This window comes from Nothobranchius furzeri, chromosome 4 (assembly GCF_043380555.1).
Source record: "Nothobranchius furzeri strain GRZ-AD chromosome 4, NfurGRZ-RIMD1, whole genome shotgun sequence".
Lineage (NCBI taxonomy): Eukaryota > Metazoa > Chordata > Actinopteri > Cyprinodontiformes > Nothobranchiidae > Nothobranchius > Nothobranchius furzeri.
The window spans coordinates 83,636,671-83,658,373 of NC_091744.1; the positions used below are offsets into that span (position 1 = coordinate 83,636,671).

Sequence of the window (21,703 nt, forward strand, 5' to 3'; positions counted from 1 at the left end):
CTGGGATAGGTAGACAGAGTTACCATAGCGACGGCAGCATTCTACATTTCTTCTGAGGGGGAGTAATCTCTTCAGCTTCACAGGCTCAAGGGCACCAGATTCAGATAAGAACTTGTTTTGGGGCCAGACAGAGATGATTTCCTCTCTGTCTTAAAGTTCCGTTGGTCCTCAACCCCTCTGAATCCAATAATGGCGTAAATTAATCTATTCCCAACCGTGCTGAATCGTCCACTCGCTCCTTGATCGAATCAACCTTCTGTGCCAGAACCTGAATCTCAGCCAAAGTTCCAAGCTTACGACTCATCTCGACAATTATATGAGTTTGTGCGTTCAAAGCGCGGTGTAATCCATCCCTGAGCTCCGGGATTGAGCCAGTATTCCTCGACAGCTCATTAATTTTCCGGTAAGCCAGGTAACCGGTCAGGCCCAACAGCAGGAATCCTGACACCAACACCACGAATATCCAGACGTCTTCAGAATCCTCTACAGACAGCTGAGAGAGGCAGATCAGGTTCCACTGTTTCCAGGAGTCCATGATATGCCCAGCTGGCTCTGTCCCAGAGAGACATCCGGGAGCCGCTTCTCCCGTTCTCATCGTTGAAAAAATCTTGTCAATTGCATTGAGAGACCAACTGACCAGGTCCATTTTTAATCATTTCGAGTTTCCAGAAAAAATGCAGAAGTGCCGTCCACACAAGGACAGACAAAGAGCCTTGGGGATAAGATAGGGAGAACAGGAGGAAAAAAGCGTCTGTACTCTCCAAGAGCCGGAAGAAGAAGTTGTGGTAACTTTGAAATAGTAAAGCTTTGCTGTGTGCTTGTTCCTGTTGAATTCAAATAAAATATATACAAGAAATATATGATAATAAGAATAATGATTGCATGTATATGTAACAGTGATGTTAGCGCTAAACGGCAGAATATACGTTTTGTTTGTTTTTTTCTCATTGGAACTTCGCGTTGTCCCACATCGAGTATCTCTGTCCCACATTTGGGAAGTTGGGATCTGGTCACCCTAACTACAGGCTGTTTTCCTGTGTGTCCCGTTTACTGAGGTATGAGGTCAGTTCCAGGAAGACAGAAATACGAGACACTGACCTCGCGTTCCCTCCTACAAACAAACGTAAGTTAACGCTCCTCCGCGACCCCCACATGGAAAGGGTTACTGTTGTCTGGGTTACGTTGTGAAATCGACTGATGCAAATGTAGGTTGGCGGAGGAAGGTTACTGAACATTTATTCAGTGTAAATATACATAATTAGCTTTTTAGGAAAATAACAGTCATGTAAAATCACTCATTTTGAACTGAAATTTTGATTAAAAACATAATATTTTATTATTTTGCTTCCAGAAACAACACAGTTAAGTTTTTCTGTCTGTATCTTGAACGTTTGTTGCCTTTTTTCTCATCAGATTTTTCACTTTGCTTGTAGGAATAATACTTAAATAGAGCACATAAAACCTGCAAGACGCTACAAGTAAATTAAACAGTGTAAAAGTCCTAAAATGGTTAAAAGAAATGAAGATTTCTACAGAAACCCCTCTGTCTCATGGAGTTGAAACAGTCTTTATTGTGTTTATTTAAAGATTTAACTAAAATCTCATTGTGAGAAATGCTGCTGGAGAAAAAGAATGAGGGTGTCAGGAAAAGAGTTATTGGTGTTGCTGATGCCAGAACATCGTTTATTTTATGAAACATGAGAACTTCCAGCATCGTGGATGTAGAAGGTAAAGCTCTGAGGAGAAGGAATATCGAATGAATAAAGAATTTAGGAGGAATGTAAATAAATGACAAATGGCCTGTATTATATATAGCACCTTCTGTGGGCCATTCCCATCTGTACCGGGTCGGCCCGGGCCGGGTAGCCCCAGTCGGCCCCAGCCTGTCCCGGTTGATTCCACACATCCTTGTCTTAAGCCCATGTGGGCTGATTCTACCCACCAATCAGAGGCTTGCTCTAATGGAAGGTGTGAATTTGCTGTCAGCAGTGGGCGTGTTGGCCCCGGTCGGCCTGAAGCAGACCCCCTCGAGAAGAGGGCTGAGAATGAGCCTTGGTTGGCCCGGAAAAATACCAGGCCACCCAGATATGTAAACAACCTACGCTACCCGGCCCGGGCCGACCCGGTACAGATGGGAATGGCCCATAGAGTCCTAGAACTCCCCAAGGCGCTTTACAACACAGTCATTCACCCATTCACACACTGGTGGTGATGAGCTATGATGTAGCCACAGCTGCCCTGGGGCGCGCTGACAAGAGGCGAGGCTACCGAGCACTGGCTCCACCGGTTCCTCCGACCACCACCAGCAGGCAAGGGGGGTTAAGTGTCTTGCCCAAGGACACGACGACAGTGACAAACGTAGGCAACTGGGCTTCCATGGTTTCCTGAAGACGTTTCACTTCTCATCTGGAGAACTTTTAACAATTTTGACTGAAATATTGAGAGGGTCAAGCTTATATGTACTCCTTCTTCCGGCTCTTGGGAAGTGCAGATGCTTTTTTTCCTCCTCTCCTCCTATCTTATCCTCAAGTCTCTTTGTCTGTCTCTGTACTGGTGCACAGCTGCTTCTGCATTTTTTCTGGAAACTGGAAACTGAAATTACTAAAATGGACCTGGTAAGGCTCCAACGAATACTCCCCCCTCAGAAGAAATGTGGAATGCCGTCGCTATGGCAACTCTGTCTCCTATCCCAGCCTGGGCGGGACTTTGGGCTGTTGAGGCCGAAGAATCGTTCCAGGAGTCACTGCACACCAAACCTCAACGACACCCCCCCCCCCCCATCCAGACTGAAGTGACATGTGCTGCTTATCCTGGCTGCAGAAACTGAAGTGTGGATAGTCCCAAACCCACCACTCCACCTAGTGGACACTTATGTTGTGTGTTGTCTGAAGTCTGTTGTATTTGTGTCTGAGGTGTTTTTTGCAGAGCAAAGCTGCCCTCCCTGTGGAGGGTAGCTCTGAAGTGCCTTTTTTTCCCTCCACCTGAACCAATCCTCATGTAACCCTCTTATCTCTATTAAGGTAGCGCGACTCAGGGTTGCGAATGACCACAGTCACCAATTCTTGTCATGTGTCTTGCCCATGTATGTCTGATCTCTGAATTGTGTGTACTGAAACTCTAATTTACCTCTGGGATTAATAAAGTATCTTTGAATTGAATTGAATAAAGGTCTGTTGTTGTTTAATGAGCAGAAACTACATATGAATACCCCTTCCCCCTACCACCTGAGGAGTCATTGTATTGATTAGATGCAGGAGTTTAATGCTCATTCGTTTGTCCTGGAAGAAGGAGTCGAAGCTTGCTAAACTCACTGCACTTTTCTTCGTGTCTGGTTCGATGACGTCAAAGAGATGCGTTTGTACATCTTTTCACACAAAACCTAAAATAACTTTTGCTGCTTTTCTGAAATAAAAGCTTTCTTGGTATCAAAATGTGTCTTTAAAATTCACGGCCATCATGTGAAATCCATGGTGCGTTTCAAACGGGATCAGAAAATAGCTGTTGACCCACTGACTTGCATTCATTCTTTTCTTATGGTCCAGAAGTAGGTGGGCGTGACTTAGGCTCCCTCTTATTGAAGCTAAGCTCACTTCCCCACATCTCAATCTAATGAGAACATTTCTGATTCTTTGTCTATTTTTGAAACTAGTTTGCTGATGATTTAAAAGTTTAATTCTCATTCCGCCCTCCTGTAAAAGCTGGATTTTACAGAGAGTCCCTAAAGGCAGCAACAGCTGGATGGGTCTCACAGCTGGAGAATTTTATCATCTGTGACCTTTTTTTTTTAGTTGCACTTTTCCTTAATCATTGACTTCCTGTTGTGTAAATAAAGGCTGATCTGGGGATCAATAGGGCAGAGAGCCGTTTGTCTCAGCCTTCCTGGTGGGACACAGAAACGTCACCTCTGGCTCGACCTCCTCCTCCTCCAGCTGCTCCCCAGCTGCGCGTCAAAGCGCCGACCGGACCGGACCGGACTCCGCAGAGAAGATGGGATCCTCGGGCCATCTTGGCTCGGTGCTGCTCGTCCTGCTTCTGCTGGATCACTCCGCGGGATTCTGGATCGTTAATTTGGTTTTTCCCCCCAGCACCAAACCCAAACCTCTGAGCAACGACACCTCACCGCTCATTATCGGTAAGAACCGGGCTAATTCTGGAGTTTAGTCCCAACTGGGAGTGTTTTAAGCTCTCAGAGGTCAAAATCTATTCTGTTTTTGGTTTTAATAAAGGTTTTAGAAGTAATCCTCCTGCATGGTCTTTTGTGTAGCATTTAAACACTAAAACTCACTATTATTCATCATCAAACGTATTTAAGTAAGCGAGTGCTGTTATTACACCTTAACGTTGGTTTTTATAGCTGAAAAGTGATTTTTATCTCACCTGGTGCTGAGAAATGCCTTTTATTTTGGAAAGTGACCAAACTTGAGCAAAAGCTGCCAAGAATTACAGCTATAAGGTCAAAGGTCAGTTTCCTTATATAAGTCTAAATATAGCAGCTTTCCAAAGCAGTCCTGGAACAAAAGATGTTCTTTATAACTTCTAAAGATGAGTAGAAGAGTGAGAGTAATCCGCAGCTGTTTGCTTTTCTCTAACTGAAATCGCAGGTTTGTTTTCCTGGTTTTGTGTTCAGTGCCGGGGAGTTTGGGGAACCGGCTGGAGGCGAAGGTAGACAAGCCAACGCTGGTTCACTGGTTGTGTTACAAGAAAACGGAGCACTGGTTTCCTCTGTGGATTGACCTGAACATGTTCATGCCCATCGGAGTGGACTGCTGGATCGATAACATCAGGTAACGCTGATGGACAAATACTGAAAATCATGTCATCCGTGAACTTTTAGCCCTTAGAAAGATGGCGTGTTCAAAGTGTGGCCCGGGGGCCATTTGAGGCCCTTGGAGTAATTTTGTGCGGCCCCCAGTGGCAGAATGATTATCTCTATAGCCTGTCTATGTAAATAATAATAATAATGTAAAGAGACACATTAACATTTTTATGTTCAGATTTTTACTAAAATGCTTATTTTAAATCTATTTTACCTACAACTAAAAATGATCACATTTTTTAATGAGTCATTCATTCAACTTTATTTATAAAGCCCCCCCCCCCCCCCCCCCCCATCAAGGGGACCCAAGGTGCTGAACTAAGTGTTGAGAACAACTGAAACACAATAAAACAGCTCAGCTGTATAATAAAATGTAGAAATACAACATTTAAAATGCAGTAAAAGATTAATTCAATTCAAGTTCATTTATATAGCGCCAAATCACGACAAGAGTCGTCTCAAGGACCTTCACACAGTAAACATTTATCTACAGGTCAGGTCATTAAGCCAATCAGTAAAAGGTTTCCTATATAAGGAACCCAGCAGGTTGCACCGAGTCACTGACTAGTGTCAGAGTCTTTACTGTCAGAGTCTTTACAGCAATCCTCATACTAAGCAAGCATGCAGCGACAGTGGAGAGGAAAACTCCCTTTTAACAGGAAGAAACCTCCAGAGGATCCTGGCTCAGTATAAGCAGCCATCCTCCACGACTCACTGGGGAGGGAGAAGACAGAGCAGACACACACACACACACACACACACGCACACAAAACATATATAAGTAGTGTTTCTATGGTTGCATTGTAATTCCTTAGTAAATATTCTATTTAAAAAGCCATAAAACAAAAGTGAGCACAACATTAAAAACTAAAGCTAAGAACTAGACCTAAGATGAACCTTCAGCCTAGCTTAAAGTGGGCAGCGATGTGGACTGGTTTGTTTCCAGTGGCAGTTGGTTCAAAAGCCAAGGACCCAGAGCTGAAAAGGCACGATCACCTCTGGACTCACGCTTTCACCACAGAACCACCGGGGGGTCACTCTGACCCAAACCCGAACTTAGCGATCTTGCAGAGACGTAGCGGGTCAGCGGGTGAGGCCAAATATGGTGGGGCAGTTCCAGACAAAGAGCTAAAAACAAAGACCAGGATCTTGAATAAGATAGAGTGTTTCACTGGTAACCAGTCCAAAGCAGTCAGGAGGGGAGTGACATGCTTCCACTTCCGTGCTCCATAAAGAAACCTGGCAACAACATTCTGGAGAAGCTGCTGCCGAGTCAGTAAGGACCGGCTCGAGCCAGCATACAGAGAGCTGCAGTACTCTAATCTCGAGGTAGTAAAAGCATCGGCTGTGGTTTCCAACTCCCGTTTTAGGAGGATCGACTTAATCTTAGATAAGCGCCTCAACCGGTAAAAAAAAGAACAAACAACAGAATTTACCTGCAGAGTCTATTTTAACACCCAAATGTGTGATCACAGACTTCTTGTGGGAGAGCAGCGATAAAAGGTCCAATCCAGGCAGCTGACAGTCATTTGGGATAAAAACTATTAACTTCGGTTTTGCCCTCATTTACACTCAGGAAATTGGATCCCATCCACTGAGTAACGTCCTGTAAATAGCTCACCAGCGGCTGTATGCTACCCCTGGCCCCTTGCTGAATTGGCAAATAAAGCTGACAATCATCAGCATAGAGATTGAAGCTAATTTTATGTTTCTTAAAGAGCAAGTCACCCCAAACCAACTTTTTTTCTGAAAAACTACATAAATGTGTGTCTAATCGTGCTGCTGACACGTGTAGTCAATAGTTTTGCACTTTAGTGCATTTTAGTTAAAATTTAAATTTTCTGTCTAAAACTGTCAGTGTTGTGCCGTTGTCAGGTAAAAACTCTGCACTGCATTTGAATTTAAATCTGCCATCACTATTGGCTAAGAGGTACCCTAGAACGTTTGCTGGTACCATATGATGTCACAATGTCGTTGTGAGCCTGTGTGTGTGCGCATTTGTTAGCAGCTCCGCCCTCTCGATCTGCTAGGCAACAGCATTTGTTGCATTTCAAACAGGAAATAGGAGTGGAGTAATACTCTGGTAGGGGGTGACTTGCTCTTTAAACCACAGTCCCAGTGGTAAGAGATAGAGCGAGAACCGCAGGGGGCTCAAAACAGAGCCCTGGGGAACCCCCACCTAAGCTCTGCGTCTCTGGATGAAAAAGAGCCAAGGGAAACAGAAAAAGTCCCATCCATCAGACAGGACCTCATCCACTCTAACGCAGAACACGAGAGTCCTGCACAGTGTTCCAGTCGATTCAACACATCTGATGGTCAACAGTGTCAAAAGCTGCTGTTAAGTCCAGCAGCAGCAGAACCACAGCCTCCCTAGCATCAGTTACTAAAAATATATCATTTGAATTTTTTAAGAGGGCACTTTCAGTTCTGTGTCCCTGAAGCCAGACTGAAACGGTTCCAAAATGTTATTTTGAGCTAGAAAAGTCTGAAGCTGCAGACACACAACACGCCCAAGTGTCTTAGCACACAAAGGCAAATTAGAAATGGGCCTACAGTTGGAGAAGATTTCAGGGTCACTCCCTGGTTTGTTTGAATGTGTCCGAACAACAACGTGTTTAAACTCCCCTGGAACAGTGCTGGACATTAAACTGCTACTGTTTATAGTTAAAGCAGGCGGCAAGAGCAGAAAACGCCTTAAAAACCCCAAGCTGGGTGGAGATCCAGCAGGTTGTAGGTTGCCTGTGTAAAAGAGGGACGAGAAGAAGCACATTTTGTGGCCAACAGGGACTTTTACCTCCACTGTTTGGGCCCACACCTTGCAAAGTTTAGAGTATATGATGATGATGATGATGATGAGATCTGTGTCTGTAAAAATTACTATCAGTTTAGAATAAAGCACTCTGCGCATCATCCACTCACAAGTTGGTGCTCCACAGCCGACAGAAGTGGGGCTGGAGCACGCAGGTGAGTAAAATATAAACAAGAAACTCACCTTTCGACTCCACGTGTGTCAGACCAAGACTCACGGGGGTGAGCTTTACTCCCCCGAGTGCTCCTCTGCTACGTACAGCTATATCATTCGTTCATCAGTTGAATTTCAAAATTATAATTTTTGGAGAGATTCAAAAAAATCCGTTGAGCTGTTGTTTTCTGTCCAGGCTCGTTTACAACAGGACGACTCGACGGTCCACCAACGCACCTGGGGTCCAGGTACGGGTCCCTGGCTTTGGGGAAACCTACTCCATAGAGTACCTGGACAGTAACAAACTGGCTGGTGAGAGAAACCAATCTTTACCAGCTGATCTGAGGAACAAAATCCAAATAGCTTCATCAGACTAAGTTGACCTTGTGACGTTCTTGTTCAGGTTATTTTCATACCATGGTGCAGAGTTTGGAGAACGTTGGCTACATCCGGAACGAGACGGTCCGTGGAGCTCCGTACGACTGGAGATTAGCGCCACGTAAGAAGTCCCTCATGCTGCAGACCGGCGGCTTTTCACCACCACGCACGCTCGTATCTGGGGTGAACATGCAAACGTGGAGATGTGATCAAAACGTGCATCAGAGAGAAAGAAGGCTGCAGAACATCTCCCAGGGATCACAAATGTTCAGTGTGTGACTTCAGAAGACCTTTTTTTAAACAAAAGTTCCCACTTGCAGCAGGATAAGTTGTGAAGACATCACCTGATGAAGTCAGAGCCTCTAGAAGAAAACCCAACATTTACATTCAGTTGATGTTTTCTGACAAGAAAATCCAGCATCAGCCATTTTTTTACTTCTTTAATTCTTAAAGGGACTTTTCGGAGTTTTGAATTTTATGCTCGCGATTGCCCCCTCAGGCCAAAAGCGTAATGGCAGCTTCAATAGTAGGCTCGTGCACGAGGCGCTCATGCTGTACGTGCACACTCCTTAACGAAAATAACAGCCGAGACAGTCCTGTGTGTGTGTGTGTGTGTGTGTGTGTGTGTGTGTGTGTGTGTGTGTGTGTGTGTGTGTGTGTGTGTGTGTGTGTGTGTGTGTGTGTGTGTGTGTGTGTGTGTGTGTGTGTGTGTGTGTGTGTGTGTGTGTGTGGCCCAGAGGACAGGAGAACACGCAGCTAATTAATTAAATAATGTGGTTCTGTACCTTTCTCTTCAGCACAGCCGACAAAGGTTTATGATGGGTCAGTCCTCCTGCATGCTCAGATCATTCCCTTCCCTTGCTTGACAAATTGTTCCAAAATGAAAGTTGAACCCACATCTTTTTTTATCTGTGAATTCAACGCAGTTCGGGGAGTCTCAAATAAAAATTTGGGCGTCTTACTGTAAAAATTATCCCATTAATGTAAAAAAGAAACTAAATAAACTATGTTCACACCCAGAATCAAACCCAGGTCTTCTGCACGAGAGTCCGACATTTTACAAAGTTAGCTAAAGTGCCAGTGACATTATTTGTATCTGTAACATTTATATCCTTGATGACAGCTGAAACAACGTCAAACCAAAGAACGGTTCGGAGTGAAAATAGCTATTTTGCTGCTAATTTGCAGGAAATATCTAGAAGAAAGTTCTACAGAAAGTAGCTAAGGGTCCTCAGAAATGTAGCTAGCTTTGTCACTAGGCGTTAGGAACAGCGACAAAGTGGCACTGCCTCTCTCTCTGCTGCTAAAGCTACGGATAGCAAATGCTACGGGCGATGCCTGAGCGTGAACGCGCATGAAGCAGCCTGCTCGACCCGAGCATCTCTCTTTTTCTGTGATTTTACAGAAAAACAGGCAATCACAGTAAAAATGCCAGGGCTCATTCTACAGGACCAGGGCATTGCAGGAGAATGTATGAAGAAGACATTTATTATTTCTATACATGTTTTGGCTGTCAAACTTCCATAATGCCCCTTTAAAAAATATGCATAAAAAAATGGAAAATGTCACATTTAGGCTTACTTTCATCCAATCCCTGACACTTACCACTACTTACTCCAGTTTTATTCACCAACTAGCTGCTGACGTTTGTTTTGTTTGGGTCTTGTGTACATTAGGTAGAACAAAAATCATCTAAAACGTGTCGTGCTTTGGTAAAAGAGGATATGTAAAACTATGAGGTCAGGCAGATGATGGATTTTGGAGGAAAATCATTAAAATGACCGTAACTCTAGAGTGTATTTATTACATTGTGATGCATAAACAGCCGTTTTTGTTTTTTCTCCGCAGACGAGAACACGGAGTACCTAACGAAGCTGCGGGCCCTGGTGGAGGAGATGTACGAGCAGTACCAGAAACCCATTTACCTTCTGGGACACAGCATGGGCTCCAACTACGTCCTGTACTTCCTCAACCAGCAGCCTCAAGCCTGGAAGGACAAGTACATCAGGGGCTTCATCTCCCTGGGTGCTCCATGGGGGGGTGCCGTCAAAGTGGTCCGAGTCTTAGCTTCAGGTAGTTCCAAATAAAAACACGCTCAATCTGGAAGTCTCAGAACGCGGAATTACCTTATTTTTCTTGGACCTGACAACTTAATTCCAACTAAATCATTTTATTCACCCATATTTTTTTATTTTCTGCAGGTGAGAACGACGGCATCCCAATGATCTCCAACATCAAGATCCGCCAGAAGCAGAGGATGGTGACAACCAACCTGTGGATGCTGCCGTCTGAGGACATCTGGCCACAGGACCACGTTTTTGTCTCCACGCCGACCTTTAACTACACCCACAGGGACTACCAGCGCTTCTTCGCAGACATCGGCTACGAGGATGGCTGGTGACTTCCACTTTTACTGTTTTTTAATCTATAAAACATGAAACGTCTTTGTATAGGGGACAAATCTGGTTTGCAGCGCACCAGGCTAAAGGTCAAAGGTGACAGATCATCTGCTGCTGTGGCCCCCAGACTCTGGACCTCTCTCCCCCTGAGCCTGAGATCAGTGGACTCAGTGGTCTCCTTTAAAAAGCAGCTGAAGACTCACCTGTTCAAGCTGGCTTTTGTATGACCTTCTTCACCTCTCTCTCTTTATTCTGCTCTCCCCACCTATTCCACCTTCCTCAGGATCCACTGGTTTCCCTCTTTCCTATCCACTCTCTCTCTTTCTTAACATTTTTTCTTTTAAATCGCAATTGCTTATTCTTGCTCATTTTAAATATATTTTTAAACATTTTCTAAATGCATTTTTATATTTTTACAATTTTTTATATTTTTTGTTTTTGTTGTTGTGAAGCGCCTCGTGATTTTTATCTTGAGAGGCGCTATAGAAATGATATTTTCTTCTTCTTCTTTGATGAGTCAGCTGGACAATGACATCAACAGTTACTTGTTTAATTCCTGTTCTGGTAAAATAAAAGTTCCAATTCATTCATTAATCAAATATTTACACACAGAATAGAAGTAAAAGCATTAATTAGACTTGATTTTAAAACTTTCTCTGTTGCGTTTAAAGAAAATTGTCCCGTTTTTCCAGTTAAGCGTTTGTTGATTTAGCCTGACGTAACGAAGCTTGTTTATTGATGCGTACTCTGAACCGGCCGGTCCAGGTCGGTTGGGTTTTAGGTCCATCTGCTGCTGCTTGATGATCCATTCACCTGTAAAAGACTTGAGTTTAGCTCTTCTACCAGCGCTCTTTTAAAGGCTGAGATTCGTGTTGTATATGAAGATCATTGATCAGGATGTTTGGACAGAAAACGACCGTCTATCACCTCTAAAATCTCTGTTCTGCTGCATCGTCTTTGTTCGTGGTTTTTGACGTGGAACTATTTTTGGGTTGATTGCAGGTATAAGTGGGAGGACACCAAGAACCTGACCGGTGCTCTCCACCCGCCTGGCGTAGAGGTGTGGTGTATGTACGGCGTGGGGCTTCCGACTCCCGTCACACACATCTATGATGCAGAGTTTCCTGACGGAGACCCGGTGGACTTTGTTTACGCAGACGGGGACGATACAGTGGACAGCTTCAGCATGGGGCTGTGCAAACGCTGGGTAGGGCAGCAGGAGCAGCCCGTCCACGTGACAGAATACAGAGGACTGCCTCACCTGGACATAGTGTTCCACGAAAAGGTGCTCGATCAAATCCAGCAGATCCTGGAGGGCAAATCAGACGCACCCAAAGAGGTTGATGTCCGTTTTGAGGCTAAATGACTGACATCAGAGCGCCACTTTCTGACATCACTGACTTCAGGTTGCTTCCCACGGCCGCCTGTGGTTCAAAAAGCTGCAAACCAGTGTGGATTTGAACCTTCGGCCTGTTCGACTCGGGTCTCTGCGCTGATCAATCAGAAAGTCTTTAAATCGCAGTAAACTTATTTGACTCAGACACTTCATTTATTCTGTTCTGTTACATGTTCTGTTTGGTCAAATAAAACCTGTATTCTGTTTAATATACGAACACCCAAAAGACCGGTCTAATAAAGTGTTTCTTTTAGGTTTTTATATGTTTGTAGAATCCAGCACTAAGCAAGTGTTTTCCACTGTTTTTAAAAGCTACAAATTTTCAGAAGAACTTGAATTTCACTTTTTTTTTTGAAGATGTGCAAAAACAGTTCACACACTCTTATTTTTGCATTTTAAAAAGGAATAAAAGTCACTTTTCACAGTCTGTGTTTGTGTTTTTAACGTCAGCCTTTACCACGCTGAGGTTAAAACGCCTCGAACATCTGGATAGCTTTACTGTAAAACTATCCAGATGTTTTCATCTGAGCCTCTTTAAGTCTGGAGATTTAAACTAAACTGCAAAGATTCACAAACTGCTTTAAGAAAGACATTCTCCTGTAGGACAGCTTGTTTCAGATCCAAACGCCTCTGTAAACATTAGAGGTATTTTTTGTTTATGAATTTGGTTTTGTACCTTCAAATGATTAAAACCATCACAGAAGTAAACGTTGTGGTTTTACTTCCCTTTTAAAGCACAATATGACATTCAGACTTTGGGTTTCTTTATGGAAAGCAAAGTTATAATTTATTGTTCAGAAAAAGGTTTATCTTCCTGTCAAAATCAGTATTTAACGTCAAGTTTCTGTCGACAAATTCTACTTCTCTACATTTATTTGTTCATTGTTTTGTACGTTTAGAGACAAAGCCGTAAACAGATTATTGTAATCTATAGGAATTGTTGCTTGGAAATATTCATTCTACACTTTTCTACACTGTTGTCCAACAATAATAGCAAATATATTATGTTTTTAGCAGTAGCAGTGTCATTATTATTATTATTAATTTACATAATATTAAATCTTGGTTTTTATTTTTGCCAAAATCAATGTTAACTTTTAATTTTCACTAAAATGAATCAATGTGTGAAAGTGTGGTTTGATTACATGTTCCAACAGCCTGCCATACTGTGCGTGCTGAGACACTCCGCGGCTCGACGACATCTGCGATGGATTAGTTGTGCCTTGATTGCTAAATTTCCTGGTTGGATTTCTCTGTTATCCGAACCTCGTGACTGTTTTTGTTTACTGGCCATCGTTATCGGATGTTTGGCACCTCGGGTGGATTTAAGGGAGAAGCAGAACGACTCGGTGGCGGAGCTGCTCACACCGGGAAGAGGACCGTTTGGCTATGAGACATCGGGAGTCATGGCGGGTCGGCACCGGGTCACCGCGCTCTCTGTCGGCGTGTTGTTGTTGATGATGTCGGCTCGGAGCAGCGGGAGACCCGAGAAATGTCTCGGCAACAAGTCCTGTCGGAGACCTCCTGTCGTCCTGAGTAAGTGTCACGAGTCGGTTCTGGTTCTGATGTAGCAGGATGACAACGGCGTGTCCGGAAGTTAATTTCCTGTTGTTGTTGGGTGGGAACATCGAGTTTCCAGTTTTTCCCGGTAGAACAGACACTAAACAGAACATGAAGTGGGTTTGATCACAATGTTTGGACCGATGTTTCCGTCCGACCCGAACCCCATGTGAGGATAAACGCGTTTCCAACTATGGCACAACTATTTAAAAGGGTTTAGGCTCTATGTGGGCATATACAGAGGCTGTAGGGAATAAAATAGGATGATGCGTCAGAAAAGGTGCAGCTTTTCCACTTTGTTCAGTTTAATTAAAGATAAATCAAAGATTATCCAACTGGACAGCTAGAAAAAAATAACGGTCTAGCACCAAAAAGTGATTCCCAGAGAGAAACTGATGGATTTGTGTGTGTGTGTGTGTGTGTGTGTGTGTGTGTGTGTGTGTGTGTGTGTGTGTGTGTGTGTGTGTGTGTGTGTGTGTGTGTGTGTGTGTGTGTGTGTGTGTGTTACCAGTCATGATCTCATGACCAGGAGCAGCATCCGACTCATGAGCCTTTCCCTCCTCACCTCTCCTGGGACTTTTCTGTTCACCTGGAGTTGATGAGCGGCTAAAACTAAAACCGCCGGGCACCTTCCTCCAGGTTTGCGCTGTGGCGGGATCTCATTTCATCAGTCTGTTGCTCAGAATGTCAACACAAGCCCGATAAGAGTTTGATCTGAGAGTCGCTACGATTAAACTTGTGCAAAGTTAAACTCCTGAGATGATTAGCTGCTGGTCTATAGTAAGTAAGTAAGTAAAAGTTTATTTATATAGCGCCTTTCTCAGATATAAATCACAAAGCGCTGTACAACATGATAAAGATCAGGGCAAATACCTCTAACCAATAAAAACACCAGAAAAACAATAGCAGTGATAAAATAGAAAATAAAATCATGAGTATAAACAAAGTGAAGGTGTGAACCCGAACAAAGCCATCTTTCTGAAACATTTAGGGAGGGAACGCCTGGATGAAAAGGTGAGTTTTTAGATGATTTTTAAAGATCTCTACAGTGTTAGAGAGACGGAGATTTGAAGGTAGACTGTTCCAAAGTCTAGGTGCAATAGTCTGAAAGGCCCTGTCCCCTTTGGTTTTCAGTAGTGTGTGTGTGTGTGTGTGTGTGTGTGTGTGTGTTTTGAACAATCCGTTCAAATCAATGTTCTGTCTGCGTTGGAGGAGATAATTTCGAGTGTTTTTGGTTGTGAAACAGCAGCCAGTGAAGGATCAGTGACCCTAAGATCAATGAGGACGATCGAGCCCAGACAGGAGGGTGTTTGTGTTTCGCCATCCTGACTAAATGTGTCCAGTAGCAGACTCTTGAAGAAGAAGAAAATATCATATCTATAGCGCCTCTCAAGATAAAAATCACGAGGCGCTTCATAAAAACAAAACAAAAAAATATATAAAAATATTTTAAAAAGCATTTAGAAAATGTTTAAAATGAGCAGAAATAAGCAATTGCGATTTAAAAGAAAAAAATGTTAAAGAAAGAGAGAGAGTGAACAGGAAAGAGGGAAACCAGTGGATCCTGAGGAAGGTGGAATAGGTGGGGAGAGCAGAATAAAGAGAGAGAGGTGAAGAAGGTCATACAAAAGCCAGCTTGAACAGGTGAGTCTTCAGCTGCTTTTTAAAGGAGACCACTGAGTCCACTGATCTCAGGCTCAGGGGGAGAGAGGTCCAGAGTCTGGGGGCCATAGCAGCAAATGATCTGTCACCTTTGACCTTTAGCCTGGTGCTGCACAACCAGTAGGCTTTGATCACTGGACCTCAGGGACCTGCTGGGGGTGTAGGGACTAAGAAGATCACCAATGTAAGATGGTGCTTGTCCATGTAAGGCCCTATAGACCAGAACCAGGATCTTGAGGAGTGCATCTCCCTGTAGAACTTCCAGTCCTACTTTCCTGCAGGTTCTTTTAAATTAGTTTGATGTGTTGAAACTTGTTGCTGGAATCAGATTAAATGTGATCAAAACAGAAACAGATCTCTGATTATTCTTCATGATCCCAGTTACAACTATTAAAGTTGATGCGTTTGTTTTCCCGTCTGCTCAAACGTGCTGTACCTGCACGAAACGGTCAGCTCGCGTCTCTAAGTCGGTGTTCCAGACTCTGGAGGAGCTGAAGAGTCGTTCTCTCGCTAACAGACGTGAGGATAGGGAGTTGCAGCACCAGAGTGGGTCTGGGATCAATGTTAATGCCTGTTTCTGACCGGATCGTTTTAGTCCCGGGGGATCTGGGAAACCAGCTGGAGGCGAAGCTGGACAAGCCCAGCGTGGTCCATTACATCTGCTACAAGAAGACCGACTTCTTCTTCACCCTGTGGCTCAATCTGGAGCTGCTGGTCCCCGTCGCCATCGACTGCTGGATCGACAACATCAGGTGAGTCGTTTTGTGGAAAGTATTATAGATTATGAATGTCATCAATGGAAAATTTGAGGACTTAGTATGAAGATCTAGCAATTATCCTTTTCTGTGAGTTCTCCAGCTGTGAACTTTGTTCATTTGAACTGGGTCGCTCCCTCGTCTCCTCATTATTCTCATCCATCGTTCACCAAGACCCAACAATAACTTTGTAGACGACTTCTAGAGTTTCTCGGTGAGACTATTCCAAGACACCATCAAGACTTATTTATTGGGTACTCACCTTCTCAGTGGCCTAGTGGTAGAGCATCCGCCCTGGGACTGGGAGAGCGGGGTTCTAATCCCGGTTGGGTCATACCAAAGACTTCAGAAATGGGGCCCAACGCCTCCCTGCTCGACACTCAGCTTTAAGGGGTTTTATTAAGCCTGAGTCATGCTTCTGCGTCAGCGCAGAGACACGCAACGCCATTATTCGTCCTTGCGGGCCTGCTGGAGAGCTCCGCAAGGACGGACGGTGTCGAGCTCTCTTTTCTAAACATCCGTCCGTCGAGACGGACAACACAAGCTTGTGATTGGTCAGGGCGCCGCTGTCGTCTACAGCGCCGCCATTGCGCCCTCAAAAACGTAAAGAGAGCCGAGGATAACTAGCGGCAGACGCGGAGCAGCTTGAAGAATACCTCGCAAAAAAACTCTACAAATATGAATGTTTAATTCCCCCGTGACTGGAGGAGTGAAAAGATGCGCAGCAAGCGTTTTATTTGTGGACGGAAATGACAGGAAACGTGGGTTTAGAGGTGGCGAGCGCATGAAGAGGTGGAGGAGGATGAGAGACAAATTTGTCAGTGTTAAAAAGTCTCTTATATACAAAAAAAACACAATATAAACACACTATCTTGGACCGATACATGACAGGATACCACAGAACAGCGCTACGCCCTCTGCTGTCCTGGCGGGGAATTGCTTTGCAACACTCCCCAGGAGACGGAGAAGCATGAGGGCAAAACATCTCCGTCCGTGCGTGTCTCTCCCTTTTGGAGCTGACGGAGAAGCATGAATCAGGCTTTAGGGGGGTTAAACCACCAAATAGTTCCCGAGCACAGCCGCTGCTGCAGCTCACCGCTCCCCATGGGGGTTGGGTCACAGGTGGAGTTGAATTTCACCAGCGTGTGATGGTGACTATGAGACTTTAACTTTAATGTACATATTTTCTGTCCAGACAAGCCAATGGTGGCTGACTTTTTAAATCTCGTGGATTATTCTCTGCGCGTCGTCCACTCACAGGTTGCTGCTGGAGGACAACGTGAATGTAAGGCAGGAGAGCTGGAGCACTCAAATGAGTCCAGATGATTTTAGAAGGTGCAGAAGAAGGAAACTAATGTTCCCACACTGCACGTCAATGCCCTACCCTGACTCTGACAACCCTGAGTTATTTCATGTTACTCCTCTTGTGCTCCTCCAGCTAAATGTTGTCGTGCGTTTAAGACCTCCGCGGTGGCCGAGTTCTCGTCCATTTTTATTTCTGAAGAGCTGCTGGTCCTGTGTCATTCAGCAGCGAGGAGCTCACCCTTCGCCTCAGCTCAGGGTGCCGTCGCTCCAGTTCGGGTGAAGAAACCAAAGCCCAAACCGAGCCGTGGAAACCCGGCGGCACTCGGTCTGTTAGGACAGAGCCAAGCAGGAACTACTGGAGGATGGCTGGATGTTGGACCAGAAACCCAGTAGACCCACTAGGACCAATATCTTCTCTGACATCATTGGCTCAAATGAATGCAGGAAGCAGTTTGGTTAGTTGGGTTTTAATCGACATTGAGTCTACCGCTGCACTAAAACGTTCATCTTTAGCTTTGCTGTAGTTGAACTTTAATAAAATATAGAATTAACTCCTGAAAATGTAAATAAGGACATTTAAGTCTTTATAAATGACATTAAACTCGCATCCAACATGTTCTAATTAAAATTCAAACGAACAAATCCGGTTTTTGTATTTATGGAGTTGCTGAATGTTTATATTTGAACTCATGTTCACCTTTAAGGTTATGTTTGCTTTTCCAGAAGAAACGTCTCCTTTCTGCTTATTTATCAGCTGTTTTCCACATGAAAACTCCTACGTGTCTGGAGGCGTCCGTTCGTGTTTCCGTCGAGGTCTCGCGCCTGCTTGGCGACGTCGGAGGTGAATCTGCGCCGTAGACATAAAACTAGGGCTGCAGTGAGAAATGCTGCGATGACGATATCACTTGCGATAAATAAAAACTTAACTCGGGAACAAAAATAATCAAAAACAAAGACATAAACATGAGAAATGCAAAAGATGTGAGGAAAGGGAAAAAGAAAATGAACAAGAAAAGCAGAATCAGCAGAAAGAGCTAACGAAGCTAACTCAGGTGTTTGCTAACCATTAAAAGTAGGTGCCGTCTGCCTCGGGGGCGGGCATCTGACCTATGAGAATGATAAATGACCCGCACTTGTATAGCGCCTCTCAGAGTAAGGACTCCAAAGCGCTTTACACTACAGTGTATCATTCATCCATTCACACACATTCACACACTGGTGGGGATGAGCTACGATGTAGCCACAGCTGCCCTGGGGCGCACTGACAGAGGCGAGGCTGCCGAGCACTGGCGCCACCGGACCCTCCAACCACCACCAGCAGGCAAGGTGGGTTAAGTGTCTTGCCCAAGGACACAACAACAGAATTCTCTGTCCGGAGCCGGGATCGAACCAGCAACCTTCCGATTACTGGACAACCCGCTCAACCTGTTGAGCTACTGCTGCCCGACCCACCCGATTGGCCAAATGGGTGAAGAGCTCTATTTGATTTGTTAGAAAACATCACGCTTCCATTTGACTGGCAGAATGCATCATGAGTAGCAAACATTTGAGCTGACCATTCATTGCGATATTTATCTGCTCTTTTCGATATGCATATTGTGCATGCTGATATCGCGATAACGATATATTTACGATATATTGTGCAGCCCTACATAAAACCGGTTAGGGAAGTCGCTTTCACACATCCTAAGCTTGTGCGGTTGACTCGGCTTTACAACAGGAAGTGTTTCTGAGGTATTCGTGTGATGTTCCTGAGCTCCGGTCTGCTTACCTGTGCAGGCTGATCTATAACGGGACCACGCGCACCTCCTCCTCTCCTCCTGGTGTGAACGTCCGAGTCCCAGGCTTCGGAAAAACGTATTCGCTGGAATACCTGGACCCCAGCAAACGCAGCGTTGGTGAGTCCTCTTGCATCGGGATCACCCTGAACATCTGGATAGGTCCTCATAAAGATGTTTTGGGGTTTTTCTTGCAGAATCACTCAAAGCATGACAAACAAAACTCAGATCTGTGTTTTAGCCAACAGCTTCGAACACATTTTGTGTGTTTCAGGCATGTATTTCTTCAGCATAGTGCAGGCGATGGTGGAGTGGGGCTACACCAGAGACGACGACGTCAGAGGAGCTCCTTACGACTGGAGGAAAGCTCCGAGTAAGAAACGCTAACGGCCCACAGCCAGGCCGAGGACGCGAGACTCATCTCCTCCCGTCTTTTCTATCCTCCAGACGAGAATAAAGAATATTTCCTGGATCTGCAAAAGATGATTGAGGAGATGGCGGAGGAGGCCGGAGGGCCCGTGGTGCTCATCGCTCACAGCATGGGGAACATGTACACCCTGTTCTTCCTCAACCAGCAGTCGCAGGCGTGGAAGGACAAATACATCAAGGCCTTCGTCAGTCTGGGACCTCCGTGGGCCGGCGTGGCCAAAACGCTCCGCGTGGTTACGTCTGGTGAGAGACGCGCTGTCTGAGTCACTCTTTGATAAAACCACAACCAATCCAAACTGAGTTGAAAACAGTCGGTGGTCATTTCATTTGTGACCTCGTTAGTGTTGGTCACGGTTCTGCTGCGTGACCCAATTCGGTCCAAAATTCGGCGTTCAGACAGACGCACTCAGATTTGACCACCCAGAGAGGTTTATGGTGTTGTGGCTGCAGAAGAAGCCCAAACCATCAGCCGCCCCCGCCGTGCTGACAGCTGGTGTTTGCGCTGATAAGCAGGCACGCCGCTGTGCATTGTGGGTAAAGAACTTTGGTCCCATCTGCCTAGAGGACTTGTTTTTACAGATTAGCGCTGCTGAACGAGTCGATCAGGGTTCATAAAGGGAACCCTTTGAAATGCTTGAGCCAGGTAAACAACAGCGACGTCACTCTGGTGTGTCTGATCTGTGTTCTTGTTCTCTGACTTTAGGCGATAACAACCGCATCCCGGTCATCAGCTCACTGAAGATCCGATCCCAACAACGTTCTGCCGTCTCCACCAACTGGCTCCTTCCTTACGCCCACTCCTGGCCCGAAGATCAGGTCCGCCTGAAGGATGTGACGCCTTCTGGGCCTTTGTGTTAGCAACGCGCTAAGATTATCTGGCTCAGAGCGCGAAGCGGTGATTTAACACGTAAAATAGGAATCTGAGAGTGTTTTGTTTTTTATCCACCTCCAGGTTCTCGTCCAAACCCCCACCGCCAACTACACGCTGCAGGACTACGAGCGACTCTACGCCGACATCGGTTTCCACGAAGGCTGGCAGATGCGTCTGGACACCGAGCCGCTGGTGTCCGACCTCAGGGCCCCCGGCGTGGCCGTCCACTGTCTCTACGGCGCCGGCGTCCCCACTCCTGAGACCTTCCAGTACTCCGACAAGTTCCCCGACGTGGAACCGACGGTGGGGTACGGCGATGGCGACGGGACGGTGAACCTGCGGAGCGCTGTTCAGTGTAAACGTTGGGCGGGGAGACAGAAGCAACCCGTCGTCCTCAAAGAGCTGACGGGCAACGAGCACGTGGACATGCTGACGAACTTCACGACGGTGGCCTACATCAAAACCGTGCTGTTCTCGCCGTGACTCGTTTACCCTCCCAAGTGTTCGCCTGGACTCTGACCGCCAAAGATTCAGGGTTCGTGTCGTCAGACGCGACTAAAAGTGTTCCTGTTGTATCGGAGAGATGCTAAATGTTTCTGTAGCCCTACGATGTTTTTCTACTGGTCTCAGATTTACAAAATATCAATGTAACTTTTTATTTCACCTGCACTATGACTAAAATATTGATTTATATGTATAAATGTGTCAAAGCCCAGGGATGTGCTGTCTGTGCCAATACCTGCCAGAGCTGATGGGTTCTGTCGGAGCCGGAGGCGTCTGATTATTTAATCCGATGTGTGAAGCACACACTAATCAGCACCGTGAAACCTTAGATTTCTGGTATCTCTGGTGATTTCCACTTAAATGTTTTCCATGCAGCCACGCGGATCCCCAGAGGTGGGTTTGTTGTTAGAATTATGTCTTATTAACCGAAAGAAAATGAACTTTATTCTAAGTTTAATCACCACCAGGAGGAGAACTCCTCTGTATTGTTTAAGGAAAGCTATAGGATGCTGTTGGAGTTCTTAGGGACAATGTGACCTGGTCATGAAAAGCATCAGGGTTCCTCCTGTCGGCTCGTTCCAGAACCCACGAAAGAACCCTTTCCTCTTTTCTGTTTCATTTCCTGATTCTCTGAAAGCTTTGGCTCAAGTTTGACTTGATCCAGACAGGAAGTACGGCTAAGACGCACGGAGAGGTAATTAGACGATGTGAAACTCGCCGCCTGTTCTGGAGACGTTCTGACCTGAGTGACTGTACCCTGCCATAACGCTCCCAGTGGGCCAGACCAAAACGGTTCCTCTGAAGGATCCCAGCTGCTGTGAGCTGTCAGAAATGTGTGTTAAACGTGCTGCCTTTTACTGAGTAAACTATTTGCATGGCACCCGGTTA

At 45.3% G+C, this 21,703-nt stretch overlaps 2 protein-coding genes across 2 annotated transcripts; both read left to right on the forward strand.

Moving 5' to 3' along the window:
• Window positions 1–3,832: 3,832 nt before the first annotated feature.
• lcat (lecithin-cholesterol acyltransferase) lies at window positions 3,833–12,378 on the forward strand. The gene is made up of 7 exons (XM_015965220.3): window positions 3,833–4,132; window positions 4,628–4,784; window positions 7,975–8,090; window positions 8,182–8,277; window positions 10,005–10,229; window positions 10,358–10,553; window positions 11,558–12,378. Exons 1-7 carry the CDS (start codon window positions 3,988–3,990, stop codon window positions 11,919–11,921), a joined length of 1,299 nt encoding a protein of 432 aa, XP_015820706.2. The 5' UTR covers window positions 3,833–3,987; the 3' UTR covers window positions 11,922–12,378.
• A 670-nt stretch (window positions 12,379–13,048) lies between these two features.
• Window positions 13,049–21,093, forward strand: pla2g15 (phospholipase A2, group XV). The gene is made up of 7 exons (XM_015965219.3): window positions 13,049–13,487; window positions 15,769–15,925; window positions 19,013–19,131; window positions 19,286–19,384; window positions 19,459–19,683; window positions 20,144–20,256; window positions 20,393–21,093. Exons 1-7 carry the CDS (start codon window positions 13,064–13,066, stop codon window positions 20,792–20,794), a joined length of 1,539 nt encoding a protein of 512 aa, XP_015820705.3. The 5' UTR covers window positions 13,049–13,063; the 3' UTR covers window positions 20,795–21,093.
• Window positions 21,094–21,703: the final 610 nt, after the last annotated feature.